Source organism: Pogona vitticeps, chromosome 2 (genome assembly GCF_051106095.1).
Source record: "Pogona vitticeps strain Pit_001003342236 chromosome 2, PviZW2.1, whole genome shotgun sequence".
NCBI classification, from domain to species: domain Eukaryota; kingdom Metazoa; phylum Chordata; class Lepidosauria; order Squamata; family Agamidae; genus Pogona; species Pogona vitticeps.
The window spans coordinates 7,788,743-7,805,283 of record NC_135784.1 but is presented as its reverse complement, the minus strand read 5'-3'; the positions used below and the strand labels follow the sequence as shown (position 1 = coordinate 7,805,283).

The window sequence follows — 16,541 nt, the reverse complement described above, 5'->3', positions numbered from 1 at the left end:
ATAGATCAATTAAGTAAAACACAAATAGGGCTATCTACTAAAGCAGCAGCAACGGAAGGAAGAGGGGCTATCGCACATCGGCCGCCAATCAAACTCCAAAAGATGGGTCCCCAAGACGATCCGGCGGCATTCCTGAACATATTTGAACGGGTGGCGGTTTCGGCACAATGGCCGAAGGACCAGTGGGCTCTCATCGTGACACCCTACCTGACGGGCCTACCCCAAGAAATAGTGGACACGTTAGACCCAGAAGACGCAGGAGACTACGAAAAGGTCAAGACGGCAATCCTTAACACGCTGAATCTGAATGAGGAAGCCTATCGAAGACGATTTAGGGAGCTGCGACTGAAGCCGGGAATACACCCACGAACGGTGGCGCAAAAGATGAGAGTGAACGCCACGAGGTGGGTGCAACCGAAAGGAAAAACGGCGGAACAGGTGCTGGAGTTAATGATACTGGAGCAATTAGTATCAACGCTTAGCCCCGGACCCAGGAACTGGGTGGTGAAACACAAGCCAACGTCGGTAGAAGGCGCTGTTACGTTACTTGAAGACTATCTAGGAGCAGAGGATCCATGGTTAAACCGCCCTGCAGCAGGGGGAGAGAAACCCCGGAGCAAAGACAAGATGGCGGAGGCAACGATCACAGGAGCTCCGTGAGGGAACCAGATGACGACTCCTAAAAAACAAGGCCCCGACCGCATCGAGTATGTGAACACAACGGGGTCGCGGATCCCTCACCCGACGATCACGACTGACCCGGCAAAGAGCAAGCTAGCGCCCACATGGAACCAGGGGAAGGAAAAGATGACCGCCTGCTTTGGCTGCGGCCAGTTCGGCCACATCCGGAAATTCTGCCCGGCGGAAGAATATGCATGGGCCAACATATACGCGAACGCCGCTAAGGTGGGTGAGAAGTTCCATCCCGGGTGGGTGGTAACAGCGGAGGTCAGCGGCCAGAGGAAAAAGGCCTTAATAGACACTGGGTGCACCCGATCGTTGGTACGAGAACTAGAGGGACCGAGATTAGGAGAGACGGTGGTAGTAAGGTGCATCCACGGGGACGCCAAAGAATATGATACGGCCAGGGCAAACGTGACTATCGGAACTCAGGAGGCAACACTGGAGGTGGGAGTTGTCCCTGGCTTAACCCGTGAGATGCTGTTGGGCAGGGACTGGCCAGGCCTAGAGGATTTGGCACGACGAGCAGAAGACGGATTGGTTGGTGAAAGAGGCGAGGGAGAAGGGGAAGGAGAAGTAATGCAGTTGTCCAGAAATCAAGTAAGGGGCCTGCAACAAGATGATCCATCCCTGGAGTCCTGTTTCCAGAAAGCCAACCCAGAGGGAGAGACCCCGGTGAATGGGGAAGGGTTTGAGGTGCGCCAGGGATTGCTGTACCACGTACGCCAAGGGGAGCAGGGGGAGGAGTCGACCCTGGTAGTCCCGGATCACTTGAGGAGCTGGGTAATGCATTGGGCCCACGATTTGCCAGTGGCTGGGCATTTGGCCACGCAGAAAACTTTGGCCCGCATCCGCCAAAGGTTTTTTTGGCCTGACATGGTGAAGCACGTCGAAGAATACTGTAAATCATGCCCAAAATGCCAACTAACGCAACCCAAGACAGGCCCAGGGGCAGGCCTGGTACCTATGCCGTTAGTGGATAGACCATTTGATCGAATTGCTATGGACATTGTAGGGCCCCTGACCAAATCTGAAGGGGGGCATCAATACGTGTTGGTGATCATTGACTACGCTACACGATACCCGGAGGCTCTCCCGTTGAGGTCGACCACGGCGAAAATATTGGCTAAAGAGCTCTTAGGGGTATTTTTGAGGGTGGGATTTCCGAGGGAGGTACTAACAGACCAAGGGACCAATTTCATGAGTTTAACGTTCAAGCAAATGTGGGAACTGTTAGGGGTCAAACCTCTCCGGACTTCCATTTACCATCCCCAGGCCAATGGCTTGGTGGAAAGGTTCAATCGGACTCTGAAGGGAATGTTGAGAGAGGTGGCGATGGAACATCCCAAAAAATGGCATATGTTTGTTAACCCTCTAATGTTTGCAGTGCGAGAAGCCCCTCAATCCTCGACGGGTTTCTCGCCATTTGAATTGTTGTACGGGAGGAAGCCAAGGGGAATATTGGACCTAATCCGCGAAAAGTGGGAGGAAGGAGAGGATGCATCACGGAATGCCCTGCAGCAAATAGTAGAGATGAGGAACAATTTGAAGATAGCCTGGGAAGTGGCCCAGGAAAATCTAGCCCAAACACAGGGGAAACAGAAAGAGCGTTACGATAGAAAGGTGAAGCCCAGGGAATTCGAGCGAGGGCAGAGAGTATTGGTGTTGTTGCCTACCGAGACTTCTAAATTCCTAGCTAAATGGCATGGACCTGATGAAGTGTTAAGGCGGGTTAGTGAGGTGGATTACGAAGTAGAAACCCCAGATAGAAAAAGGAAAAAGCAGGTTTTTCACGTGAATCTACTAAAAGCGTGGGTAGACCGTGAATGCTTCTTCGATGGGGAAACCGATGAGGAATTGGGACCTGAGGTCAGGGAGATGCGGGAAGAAGAAGACATAACTGTGGGCAAACTCCTGAACCCCGCCCAAAGGGGGCAAGCCCTTTCCCTGAAAGCTGAATTTCCCCAGGTGTTTTCCAAGGTCCCGGGCCAAACGAATCTGGTAGAACACACCATTGAAACCGACCCTGGAGTGGTAGTAAGGGAGAACGGGAGGACGTGGCCCCATCACGTAAAGGCTCTGATGGAAAAAGAAGTAGAAGACATGTTGAACATTGGGGTGATAGAACCCGCCAAGGGCCCCTGGCGCAGCTTCCCTGTCATTGTACCCAAACCTGATGGGTCTCTAAGGTTCTGTGTGGACTTTCGAAAGGTCAATGCGGTTTCCAAATTTGATGCTTACCCCATGCCCAAGGTGGGGGACCTGCTAGACAAATTGGGGAACGCCCGATACCTGAGTTCAATTAATTTAACTAAGGGATATTGGCAAATTCCCGTGAGGGCTCAAGATCGTGAGAAAACAGCCTTCTGTACACCCAAGGGGCTCTTCCAATTTGTTAAGATGCCGTTCGGGCTCCATGGGGCGGCCGCAACCTTTCAGAGGCTTATGAATCGGTTGTTAGAATCTCAGAGGGAATGAGCTGCTGCATACATAGACGACATCATTGTTTTCAGTGCCAGTTGGGAGGAACACCTATCTCACTTAAGGAGAGTACTTAATGAGTTAAAAAAGGCCGGGTTAACCGTTAATCCCAAAAAATGCCGAATCGGCTTGGATAAAGTGGAGTATCTGGGCTTCAAAGTGGGCCAGGGGGAGGTGCAACCGCAGGAGGAGAAGGTGACGAAGATTTCCCAATGGTATAGGCCCCGAACCAAGAAGGAGGTGCAGCAGGTTTTGGGCCTGATCGGCTATTATAGGCAGTTTATACCCCAGTTCGCTTCTATAGCTGCCCCTCTCACCGACCTTACCAGAAAAGGGGCTTCGGTTAAGGTAAAATGGGGCCCAGCTCAGGAGAAGGCCTTTGAGACCTTGAAAGGAATAATCTGCGAGCTACCCATCAGATTCTCCCCAGATTTCAATTGCCCCTTTGTCTTATTCACCGACGCCTCGGATCGGGGTCTGGGAGCGGTGTCGTCTCAAGTGAGGGAGGGAAACGAATATCCTATTCTCTATTTAAGCCGGAAGTTAAAACCTCGGGAGGAAAAGTATGCAGTTATAGAAAAAGAGGCGTTAGCCATAAGGTGGGCCACTCACGCCTTGAAATATTATCTCCAAGGGGCACCCTTCACCTTAGTGACAGACCACGCCCCCCTCCAATGGTTGAACCGTATGAAGGAGACTAACCCCAGACTCACCCGGTGGTATCTAGCCTTGCAACCCTATTCGTTCACTGTCCAGTATCGCAAGGGTAAAGAACACTCTAACGTAGATTATTTTTCCCGGCAGGGTCCGTGGGCGCGGAGCGAGGAGGAGCGAGCGGCACTCTCGGATGGGGGGGTATGTGAGGCTCCCAAAGTGGAAGCCATGGTTGGAGTGCCGCTGCTCCCGAAGAATAGCAGCCAAACCCAGACTTCCCCCCCACCATCCCCACCGCGACGGGAGGAGAAAGGAGTGGAAACCCCTGATTGGGGAGCAGAATGCGGCGGAACCCTTACCCTGAGCAAGGGGGTAGATACCCGGGACCTAGAAGAGGAAGTGAAAGGGTTAAAGATTACCCGCAAAACGGGACGGATTCAGGCGGGAAAAAGAGGGGAGGAGATAGAAGCAGGGATGGGGGATATAAGGGGGAAAACCCGGGATATTCCAGGCGGTTGGGAGTGGGTGTGGATGGAGGACCCCTGGACCCACAAATGGGAGCAGGTTAGAGTACCCCATGAGGAGGCAGAGAGGCGACGGCAACTGGGGCTGAAACCTCGCCCGTCGTACTGGGGAGAGACGGAGGCGAAAGAGTGGCGCAGGAAACTGCGAGAGGAGCGTGAGGCGGTTGCCAGAGAGTTGGAGCGTAAGCGCCAATGGCATATCGCCGAGTTGAGGAAGCTGGGGGGTTACCCGGCCCCTGGGGCTTCACAGTAGGAGAAGGATCATCATGGGACGGCTGGAGTGGAGACGAGGAGACCCTACCCTTAATATCCCTGGACGAAGAAGTGAACCCTGGACCAGAACCTGTGCCGCCTTCAACAGGACCTTGGAATCCAGAGAACTCTAACCCATTTGTACATAGTTTGTGGACTCCTTCCAAGCCGAACCTTGGTCTCCAAACGTCCTTGAACCCCTTCATGGGCATAATTACTGATGATGTAAAGGTTGAAATAAATACGTTACCGTTTGATATACCTCAAGAGCCTCGTCCGTTTATTGAGGAAAAGACAGCCCACACTTACGAACCCTCATAGCAGCCAAAGGAATTAAATCTACACACCCACCTCGTTAATGTTATTTATTGAGGAGGGAGAATCTTTCATAGATACTGATGAGTAGCTAAGCTAATATCAGCCTCTGAGGGTCTTACATTTGTGAGCCAGGTTGAAATGTGAACATTTTAACAGCATGTCTCAAAGCTCTTATATCCCACATCTGCAATGGGACAGAGAGTGGGGTGGGAGGAGGGATTAAGTAATGAGAATTACTATTGCATTGTGTATGTTCAAGACATATGTTTTAAAAAAAGAGTTACCTGGAGAGACGTTGTTGCCAGAAATCTCCAGCAGGAGGTCCTCACACAGAGATCTCAAGCCTCGATCCAGAAGATCCCACGCTCTATTGGGGTCAATACCAGGTCACCTCCTCAAAGGCCACTGGAAGCGGGAAGGAGAAAAGACCTTTTCTCGGTAAGGCTTTGGCACTGTGTTGGGGCAGGAGATCCTCATAAGAAAGTACCAGACCAACCCTGACACACCCACCCACACCTATGGCGAGGAGGACATGGGGTGGGTGGGCAGGAGAAGTGAAGGAAGAAGAGGTGAAGCAAAAGAGAGATGCCCCACCCACCCCAAGGCACCTCCTACCGATGGGTGGGGCATCTCCTCCTCCTCCTGGATCCCCCCCCCGAAAGGGAATCCAAAATGCCCCACAGCCAACTGTGGGCAAAGGAAGGCCTGGGAGGGGTTACCCAGAGAGTCACTGCCTCTCCTTCCCTTTGGAAACCCTCCCAAATGCAGGAAGGAAAGCGAAAACGGAAAAGGGAGGTCTCTATGCACAGGAGAAAGGGAGGTCTCTATGCACAGGAGGGGAAAACCACCACCACCAACAACCCAGGATGATTCCCTGCACACTCACACACACACATAAACGGAGATTCCCTGGAGCTTCCTGTTCCCTAGGGTGGGATTGTGACCCTTCCTCTCTCTCTCTCCAGCCCCATAAATCATCCCTGTAAAAACTACATATGAAAAAAGACATGGTCTAATGTTTCAGTTTCTTTATCACTTGCAGGGGCACCGTCGATTTTCATGCAGTATACTGTGGAAACGTCCCTCTAAAACTGCAGATGGAAGGCAGTTAAATCTAGCTCCTGAAAAGGCCTGCCAGTAATTTGGGATGGTGTTTAGGTTTTTCCAGGTAGTTAAGCTCTTGGGTGGAATTTGAAATTTAGGCCAAACTTCACGGGTGAACAGATTTTGCGGCCTTTGTAAACACCTTTTCTCGGTAAGTCTTTGGGAGGACAAGCTAAACCCACCTAAAAAAAGCATAAGGAAAGCCCTCCTAAATCAAACCACGGCTCTCTCTGGTCCGGCCAGATGAAGGTGGGGGAAAAAGGGGGGGGATCCCAAAAAACACCGAGAAGCCTTGGAGGAGAAGGCGGGGGGGGGAGAGACTGCGCCTTTTTGTCCTCCCTGGCCGGCAGAGCGGGAGGGACGCCCTTTTGTGTGTATCTCTCTCTCTCTGTGTGTGTTTGTGTGTTTATGGGTGTGTTTGTGGGTGTCCCTTGCACAGACTGACCGGGGGCCACTACCCTCCCCCATCTGCAAGCAGGAAGGCTCGTTGCCATCTTTCAACTTGCCCAGAGAGAGAGAGAGAGAGAGAGAGCCGGAGGAGCTTCCTTCCTTCCCGCTCCTTCTAGAAAGACGACTCGCCCGCGATCCTGAAACCTGTTGGGGGAAACTCAGCCCCACCCCACCCCCACCCCACTCTCCCAGGGACGGAGGGGGGGGGAACCTACTTACCAGAAGAGGCTCCTAAAACTCGCCCAACCGCCTTCCTGAGGTGAAACGTTCTGGCCGCCTTCTCAACTACGCATGCGCCACAGCCCCCTCCCCCACTGGCTAGCCCCCCCTTGTGGGAAAGAGGAGCGCATCCGCGAGAGGGAGAGCGAGCCCGAGCACCCAGTGAGGGGATCTGGCGCGTGCGCAGAGACGAGCCGCGGGTGGGTTTGGAGAGCAGCCTGTGAGTCACGCGACGGGGAAGAAAGGGGGTGGGGGAAACGGCCGTTCTTGTCCCAGCCAGCCTTCCAAAGGGGATGGGCTTCTCCCCGGAGACAGGTGACACCAAAGGAGCAGGAGGAGGAGCGAGCTCTCATGGTCTTCAACCTATCCCCTGAGTGTCCCCGGGTTGCCAGGCAACCCCCGCGTAGACGCCATAATAGGGCAGGGCGACGCTCAAGGGGACCAGCCCTGGAGGGCTTCCGCCCAGCAACGGGTGACGCGGAATAGGGGCAAGTTCTCATTGGGTCTCCATTGTTCTTCCCTGGGCGGAGCCAGAGCCTGCAGACGGACTCAGAATCTCCCCCCTTCAGCCTCATCTTCTTGAGACCCCAGAAGTCCGGGCGTGGTGTGTGTGTGTGTGTGTCTGGGTCGGTCCGCCATTGAGGAGGAGGAGGAGGATGGCGGCCGGGGCAACCTCTCAGAAAAGGAAGCGAGGAGGAGGACCGCCACCCCCCAACCACCATTAAAGGGGACGAAGGGCTGGATGGAGAGTTGAGAGGGGGGAAGAGATGGCAAGTGGAGCCTCCCCCCTTTATGCCCTGCGTGGACTCCAAGGCAGGGAGAAGGTTAGGCTCCCTGGGGAGAAAAAGTGGGGCTGAGGGCCAAGGGGGTTCCCTGCAAGGCTGAAGGGGGGAGATGCCCGCAGCATAACTTCCCCTTTCTCGGAAAATTGGCCTGAGATCACAAGGAAACCGAGGCCTTTGACTTCGCGGTTCCACGGGACTCCTGGTCAGTTTCTCCCTGAGGGACTTCACAGGATGCTGCATTCACGACCCCCAGCCCACCCCCATGGAAATGAAAATCTCCCCCTTGAAGAAACTTCCCTCTTTCTCCAGACTCAACCGGGACCACCCTTTCGGGGTCATGCCATGCAACCCAACTGGGAGAGACTGGAGCAGGTGATGGTGGTTGCCCAGAGTCAACTGGAAGGTGACCTTGCACCCCAGATTTTTCTTCTGCCGCCCTCCTTCCTACCGAGAGACCCCCACCATCCCACTCTTGATCCCCTTTTTGGTATTTTTTGAGGGGGCGGGGAGGGAACTTTCTTCCTCTGTCCCGATCCTGCTTGCTCCCCACTTTCATCCCTTTTCTGCAGGATGGGGCCATGGTAGCCAGGATCTACGAGCGATGAAGCGAATAAGGAGACGGCTAGAGTGCACTTGGAGGAAGGAACCGACGGTTTACAATAAGATTGCTGTCAGGATCGCAACTAACCGTTACCTTGATAAGGTAAAGGCTGCTAGAAGAGCTTACGTCGCTGACCGGATAAGCGAAGCATCCAACCGGCAGGCGGAACTTTTCTGTATAGTTCGCGATCTATCCGGAATTGGCCAGGGTGAAGGGCCTCCCGCTAGCATCTCACCTGACCAATTTGCAGCGTTTTTTAAATCCAAAGTGGAGGCCATCCGCCGTGACCTTTCTCCTTTTTTAAATACAATGGATCGAGCAGAGATGTCCAGCGCTCCGTCCTGCCCGGTAATTCTCGATTCTTTTCAGCCTGTAACATCAGAGCTGGTAGACAAGGTGCTTGATCGCTGTCGGGCCACCACCTCTTCTCTCGACCCTTGCCCGGCCTGGCTAATCAAAGCTGCCAGGCCGGTAACAACTGAATGGGCCACTGCAATAATTAATGGGTCTCTCCAGGAGGGCAAGGTACCCCTTGCCCTCAAGGAGACACTCATTAGGCCCATCAGGAAGAAACCAAATTGGTGGCGGATGAAATTGGCAATTATAGGCCCGTCGCCAGTGTGTCCTTCCTCAGCAAAGTGGTTGAGAGGGTGGTGGCAGACCAGCTTCAGGCGCTCTTAGATGAAACCAATGCTCTAGACCCATTTCAGTCGGGCTTCAGGCCACGCTATGGTACAGAGACGGCAGTGGTCGCACTGTTGGATGACCTGTTGAGGGAGGCCGATGGGGGCAATGTGTCCTTGTTGGTCCTCCTCGACATCTCAGCTGCCTTTGATACCGTCGACCACGGTATCCTCCTGGGGAGGCTCTCCGAGTTGGGAGTTGGTGGCCTCGCACTTGCCTGGCTCCGCTCCTTCCTGGAGGACCGCCCCCAGAGAGTGCAGATTGGGGAGAATGTCTCGGCCCCGTGGAATCTCAATTGTGGGGTTCCACAGGGGTCGATCATCTCCCCAATGCTGTTTAACATCTTCATGAGGCCGCTGGGCGGGGTCATCAGAGGGTGTGGGGCATCGTGTCACCAGTACGCTGATGACACACAGCTCTACATCTCTTTTACTCCAACTTCAGTGGATGCCGTCCAGTCCCTTCAGCGCTGCCTGGACACCGTACTGGAATGGATGCAGTCAAATGGATTGAGGCTGAACCCGGACAAGACGGAGGTCTTGAGGGTTGGGTGGCCCTCCCGTCAGCGGCATAGGTGACTCCCTTTCTTTTGGAGGGACGACCCTTGCCGTAAAGAGTGAGGTCCGCAGCTTGGGGATACATCTGGACCCGGCGCTAACCATGGAAACCCAGGTGGCGTCCGTGGTCCGCTCTGCCTATTTTCATCTATGGCTGATTGCCCAGCTGCGGCCATATCTTGATCGGGGGGCCCTCACTACTCTAGTCCACGCGCTCGTAATCTCGAGACTAGACCATTGTAACGCACTCTACATGGGGCTGCCTTTGAGGCTCTTGCGGAAACTCCAGATGGTCCAGAATGCAGCAGCCAGGCTTATTAGTGGGGTGAGAAAATATCAGCACATCTCCCCCACTCTGGCTGCGCTGCACTGGTTACCTATTCGTTTCCGCATTGACTTCAAAGTATTAATGATTACATATAAAGCCCTAAACGGTTTGGGACCTCAATATTTGGCAGATCGCCTCTTCCCACCCAGATCTACCCGAGTCACCCGACATAGCCAGCAGGGACGGCTGAGGGGACTGACGCCGAGGGAGGCCCGGAAGGAGAAAACAAGAAACCGGGCCTTCTCGGCAGTTGCCCCTCGGCTGTGGAACACACTTCCCACTGAAATTCGGCTGGCACCCTCGCTGGGTGTGTTCAAAAACCAATTAAAAACATGGTTATTCAGACAGGCCTTCCCCCCAGTCACCTAAGTTCCTTCCCCTTTTTTCTGGTTCTTAATGTTGCCATCTTGGATAATATTAATTATAATTATTATGTTAGTTATTTTTCTACATTGTTTTAATGTGTTTTAATGTTTGTAAGCCGCCCCGAGTAGACGTTGTCTAGAGGCGCGGGGTAGAAATTGAATAAATAAATAATAAATAAATAAAATAAATATGGTGGCTGAGAAGGAGCACTGGGTTCTTCCATCTGTGCGGATGGGCTAAGAGGCTGTGCTCAAACCCCCCTGCCGTGTAGCGCAGTCAGGTTTCCCCTCTCTGGTGGAGAGAGTCTGAGGCAACCTGTTCTCCAGAGCTGTCTTAGCCTTCTGCTCCTCGCAAGACCCGTGTAGCGAGTCGTACAGCCCTTCCTGCAGGCGTCTCGGTGTGACCCAGACCTCTAGTTGGAATCCGTGCCCCACCTCCGCTGTCCAGCCTCTTCTGTTTAACCTGCAGGGTTTTGTCCTCGCCCTCAAGATAGAATGCTAGTCCTTTTAGCTAAAAAAAGGGAAAAGACATCCAGGTTCCCAGAGTTAGATCAATACCCTTTTGGACAATATCCTTGTGAGTGAGGTTATGCCAGTTGTGATGATATCGGGTGGAAGACAGTCTGTAACTACTACTCCTCTTCTCAGCCCACAGAATCGAGGTAGCCCTCTCAGCTGACCTTCTGATCTGCACATGGGACTGTTAAAAGCCGGGTGGGTCCAATTAGACCTGACAGAAGAGGGAAAGGCTGACCTGAGATCTGGGTGGGAGAGGAAAGGAGAGCCGCCCTTGTTCCCCAGGTGTCCTTCCCAGGTTCCTCCATCCAGCATCAGGGCAGGGCAGAGGTGGTGCCTTCCTCCACAGGAACTCCCTCAATATCAGCAGGATCTCTGCCCTCTGCCTCCTCAGTTTACCTCATGCAGGGCCACTGGGGCAGAATGGGACCGATGGGGGCATACCACTCCCGCTGTGACCCAGCACACCTGCATACTAGAGCTTATGGAACAGGCCTTCGCTGTTGTGTTTAGATGCCTGAGACTTCACACATGCATGAGGAGGCACGGGTGCTGCTGGATGTGTCGGCGATTGTGGGTCTGTCTCTACATTCCACCAGGCCCACGCGTGGGGCAGGTCACCGTGCAGACCTGGTGTCCAACGCCATGCCAGCGAGGATGATCTGAAGACAGTGAATCACGAGTCCCTTCCCTTGTCATGATCAGATCCTCTCCTACTGAAATTTGGACTCTGCAGAACGGTACCCCCTCGGCAGGGAGGAAGGGCCTATTATTAGGGCTGTCCCCTGAAGACTGATGGCTCCCTATTGGTTTCAAAAAAGTCCTAGTGGTTAGAAGGTCATCACAAGGAGATCACGCAAAGCAGACCCTCTTCCCGGATCTTGCCCTCACTCAATAAGCCCCCATAAACTCGCCTCCAACCCCAGCCATCTCCTGCCTGATTTAGGGGCCCTGCTCTGAAAGGCAGCAAAAGCCGGCCTGCGCAAAAGGGGACAGGATGGAATCCAGCTCCTGTCCAGGTGGCCTGAGACTGGACGTCTTCCAGGAAGGTCTCCAAACCTGGACAAAGGGAGAGATGAGTTTTCCCTCAGGGCCTGCTGTGGGATTTCAACTGAGAAGGGGAAGGGGTTGGCGAGTTTTAGTAGCTGCTCATTTTTAAAAATTCCTCATCGGCCACATTCACGGTTTCCACCCCAAGGCAATTGATGCCACGTGGAGGAAGAAGGGAGGGGGCTTGGATGCCAAGACTCTTTGCATGAATGTGGTTCCTAACTCAGACAGGACCTTCCACACCTGGCTCAGTATTGAGTCTGACCCTGAGGAGTGCAACTAATATCTTTGCACCGTGGAGCACGACAGCCTGCTCAGGGATCCTGACCCAGCTGTGGAGAAACCTGGTAAGAACCTGGAAGGGACGAGGAGGAAGGCAAGTTGAAGGCCAGTATCTCGTGGGAGGGGTGTCTCTTGTACACCTGGTTGCAGAACTGGATGTGCCATAAGCCATGCAATGGACACACAACTTGAACGGAGAAAATGATTACCTGTCTGAAGTAAATGGAACAGGATCCTGGGCTAGGACATTCAGGATGGCTCTGTGGATGGGAATACCAGAAAAGCACAGAAGGTGGATCAGAATGAAGGTCATCTTTCTGGCCCTCGCATTTGGTCCAGGCAGTAATCAGCCACCAGCCCCAGTGGGAAACCCATCAGAAGGGAGGGCGGGCAGGTGGTTGCACTCCCAGTCCAAAATCCTGTTCCTTAGTGTAGTAAAGTGCACTCAAGGAGGCGCCTTGAATCCCTGAGGAATTCAGTAATTCAGCTCATCCAAAAATTCCTCTGACAAGCCTACTCTAAATGCAACTTGTTGTAGCAAGGCACCAAGAGAAACTGCCTTTCAATCAATAGAGTTTATGAAGAAGTTGATTCCCTAAATCACAGTTAATTCAGTGGTCATACTCTAGCAGGATTTACTATACTAAGCAACTGGGTGTTAGCCTGTGGATCATATACCACAACAAGTGGTATTGGTCAGTTTACAACCTAATCATTAACCGCCATCCTGACTGGTGAGGGTGGATGCCGCCAAACCACTCTGAATTTATTTCCTTGCAACCATACAAGCAATCACTGCATCTTGTGGTCAAGTTGTGCCTGTTCTTCCCACTCCATCTGACTGGAAGGGGGTCTCCAACTGTGTGGGCATCTTGAGAAAACTTTCTGCCCAGCTGTGGCCCACAGAAGGCCTTTGCTGGGTGTGGGGCTGAGGGTGGGGGAGGCAGGCTGGTCCTCTGAAGGGCACCACTAGCATCATCAAGGAGATTCTACAGTTCATCAATGTTGTCACCACTGGAAGACAACTGACCTACCGGGGTCCTGCCAAAGGCCGTCTCTGAGAGGTTGGTCCATCTCTCCCTTTCACTATCCAGCAAGCATGCCTCTCTCCTCCCTGATCTTTCTCCTCTACTTTCTAACCTCTTTCTCTCCCCAATAGGAGGGTTTCTCCGGTCTTCTCTCTGTCTCCTTTCTGCCTCTCATGAGGTTGTGAAGGTATAGAGGATCGAAGTGAGCCGGCCGCAAAGATCACAGTGGAGGACAGTAACAAAGGAAAAGAACAGGGGGATAGCAGTGAAAGTGGAGATGAAAAGGGAAAGGAGTTGACAGGGGGAGAGGGGCAGGGGAAGTTGGAAGTGTGCTTGGCTGAGGGAGAGTGGGAGGAGCAGGAGGTTAAGGTGGGAGAGGAATATAAAGATGAGGAGGGAGTGGTTTGGTGTAGTTCCGTTGTAAGGGAGTATGAAAGAAAGAAGCGGGAAGAACGAAGGAGGCCATTTGAGAAGGTCCGAGATCAAGGACTTTTAAAGGATTTCCCAAACCTGAAGGTGGGAGGACTATTGCCCAACCCTCCGATTCCCCCTGATATCCCTAAGAGTGTGGCAGCTCGTGAGTGGAACGTGATAGTGACACCGCGTGAGGCAGAACTACAGCGCAAACGGGAGAACTTGACAGCTCTGTTTCCAGAAGGTCCCGATTAGAGGGGGTGGATAAGACATGCTGTGGGATGATCTGTGCGAGGAGGAGCCTCCCACCCCCTCAACTGGCGCCCAAGGGACCTTATGGGGGGGGCCACGCCGTTAACTCCGTGGGACTATAATCAAAGTTTGATTGATGTTGAGAATGGCCAGTTGCCTATGTTGGAACCGTTATTATCGTTTAAGAATGTGCTGGTGGATGTAGGAGAAAAATAAAGTTCCTGATGTTAAAGTTATAAAGATTCAGTCATTGGTAATTCCCGCCGAAATGGATGGGTCGCCTAAGGAGAACAACGAACATTCTCACAGAGGTATCATCAAGTTCTCCCACTGTTTGGTCCAGGGATTCTCCATTCATATCCACTTCCAGCCTTGTGGTAATATCCTCTCCTTCTTTTGCCGTTCTACCTCTCCAGCTTCCACTGTCTCCCTCCTTGATGGTTCCCCAAGATATATTTCTCTTCCCTCCTCCTGTCTTATTCCTTTCTTTTTCTCCTGCACCTCCGCTGCTACCCTAATATTCCTTTACCTAGTCGATCCTTTCCTCTGATGGACCTTCTGCTTCCCTCACTGTAACTTCCATCTTAGACACCCCTGGCTCTTTATTTCCAGGCTCTCCCATCTCTTCATTGGCCTAAACCTTTGATTCTTCACCCAGAACTATCTCCATCCTCCTGGTTTTCTCTGTGACCCGTCTCATCTCTCTTTCTGTTCTCCCCAAGGAGGTGTCACTTCTCTGACAGGTCATATGTTATGTCTCTGGGGCTCCATGGGCTTCTTCCTCCTCTTCTCAGGAAAGGATGGCACTCCAGTCAGGATGGGTTCAGCCCGACTTTCTCGGTCACATAGACAGCCAGTGACAAGGTGTTTGAAGCTCATCTGGGTATCTCATAGGAAGTCTTTTCATTGTTGCAGTGATTACAGGCAATTCCAGAACTTGTTAATTCTGTACAAATTCATTTATTTATATCATTTTAGATTCCATACTTAAATACACTAAATGAAAAAAAAAGTAAGGCACTCTTACAGGCGTGAGGAAAACTGTCGGTAGAGATCTTTAAATCCAAACATCATGCAGGTATGCAAAAACTGCAGGCTCACTTAAAATACATCCTTGCACCATGTAAAAAGACGCAGCAACTTAAATTTGGATAATAGGGAAAATTTAAGGCGTGTTTGAATCTAAAATCCAAACACATTGAAACACTGGTGCTCATAATCTGGAAAGACAGAATACATGGTCAGAACACTTCAAACTTCCTACGAATACAATGATAAAAATAAAAAAAACCTTTATTATTTTCAATGAAAGACATGCAAAAATATTTAAAATTTAAAAATAAATGTATACAACGTAAAAAAAGAGCACTATTTGGCTATATGTGTGCTGTTAAGAAACAGATAATTTTGTTCTCACCCAGCCGTTTGTAAAATCCATTAGTGGCTGTCATTGCCACACTGTTATCTTTCGGCTCTTCCAAGGAATTTTTACCTAGCATCATGAAATCAAATATCTGTTTCTCCATTCCTTTCTAATAACACTTTGTGTGAGATCTCTCCCAATTTTTATATTCCTTTATTCTGGATCAGTCAGAAAAAACAAATCTTCTCAAGGCTTAGATTTCCCAGTGTCTGAGAAACTCAGATGTTAAGGATCAAAGGATTTGGTCACCTCTGACCCAGTGCAGTCCAGGGCCTGAAGAGACAAGAGCTTGAAAAACCAAATTTTACAACAATCCCTGCCATTACAAAGCAGACTACAGTACTTTCAATAAACTAACATAGAAGTGCCTAGTTCTTCATAAATAATATTCTCTCTCTCTGTGTGTATATGTTTTACTTAATTTGTTTTACTTAATTTTTATAAACATACATACATACATACATATATACATATACATACATATATATATATATACACACACAGACATACATATATATACACACACACACACACACATATGCATACATACATATATATAATGTTTGTTTATAAAAATTAAGTAAAACAAATTCATTGACAACCTCTTTAAAATTCAATTACTATTATTTAGGAGGACAAAGCCTTCTAAAACAAATGACAGCTTCTCACTCTTCACTATAGTGGGGTCTTGACTTACGAACTTAATCTGTATTGGAAGGTGGTTCGTAGGTCGAAAAGTTTGTAGGTCGAATTTGCATTTCCCATAGAAATACATTGAAAACCATTTAATCCGTATCTGCTCTTTTCCGTCCATAGAAACTAATGGGAAGCTGCTATTCCGCCTTCTGCCACTAGAGGGGGATATTTTTCCTTTTCCCCCTTAGGTTAAGGAAAGGAGGGGGGAGGCAGGGAACAGTTTGCACAGCACTTCTGAAACGAAGCAAATTTTAAAGCATGTTTTAAAACATGTTGTGCTAATTTTTTCAGCACAAAGACACACAGGCAGGCTTTTTAGGTGCTGAGCAAGCCTCCCCAAGCCTCTTCAGAGCCAGCAGATTAGCTGATAGGTGGGGAGAAAGGAGGGCGGGGGGGGGAGAGGAAAGCACAAAATGGCTTCCAGGCTCCATTCTGGTGTGGGATTTTACCTGTTTCCTGCTCTTTTTCCTGCTGCTTGGGGGCTACCATGGCCTGGTAAGTATCTTTCTTTTAATTATTTTCAAGTTTCTGACCTTTCCCCCCCTCCAGAAGCCTCTAAGAGGAGGGAAGGGGCACTTTTTCCCTGTTCATAACTAGAGGGAAGTTCGTATGTTGAGTCCTTATTTCCCCTATAGGGTGGGTTCGTAAGTTGAATTGTTCCCAAGTAGGGTCGTTCATAAGTCGGGACCCCACTGTACTTGCTTTTCTTTCATCAGTTAGCCTTAGAACATCATCCTTTTCTCTTTTAACACTAATTTTGTAAAAGCTTCCATAGCACAATATATGCTTATTCTCATTTTTTTAGTGAAAAGTTCCACGTCTGTTTTGTGCTATCTATCTGTTAATTAGCGATAGAAGTGAAACACATCACAAGTGG

General features: G+C 50.8%; 2 protein-coding genes and 1 long non-coding RNA gene across 3 annotated transcripts in view; 2 read left to right on the top strand and 1 right to left on the bottom strand.

Moving 5' to 3' along the window:
- The window catches only part of LOC110070683 (uncharacterized), a 394,582-nt gene that overhangs the window by 93,891 nt on the left and 284,150 nt on the right, over positions 1 to 16,541 (top strand). The gene's annotated exons all lie outside the window — the stretch shown is intronic.
- The window catches only part of LOC140703811 (uncharacterized), a 41,546-nt gene that overhangs the window by 9,390 nt on the left and 15,615 nt on the right, over positions 1 to 16,541 (bottom strand). The window contains exon 4 of the mRNA XM_078387995.1: positions 14,810 to 14,836. Within this exon, the coding sequence (XP_078244121.1) occupies positions 14,810 to 14,836 (27 nt within the window). The remainder of the gene's footprint in view (positions 1 to 14,809; positions 14,837 to 16,541) is intronic.
- Positions 6,830 to 14,908, top strand: LOC140703910 (uncharacterized). Its single transcript, XR_012083090.2, has 2 exons — positions 6,830 to 13,057; positions 13,857 to 14,908. It is a non-coding gene; the product is annotated as an uncharacterized LOC140703910 (long non-coding RNA).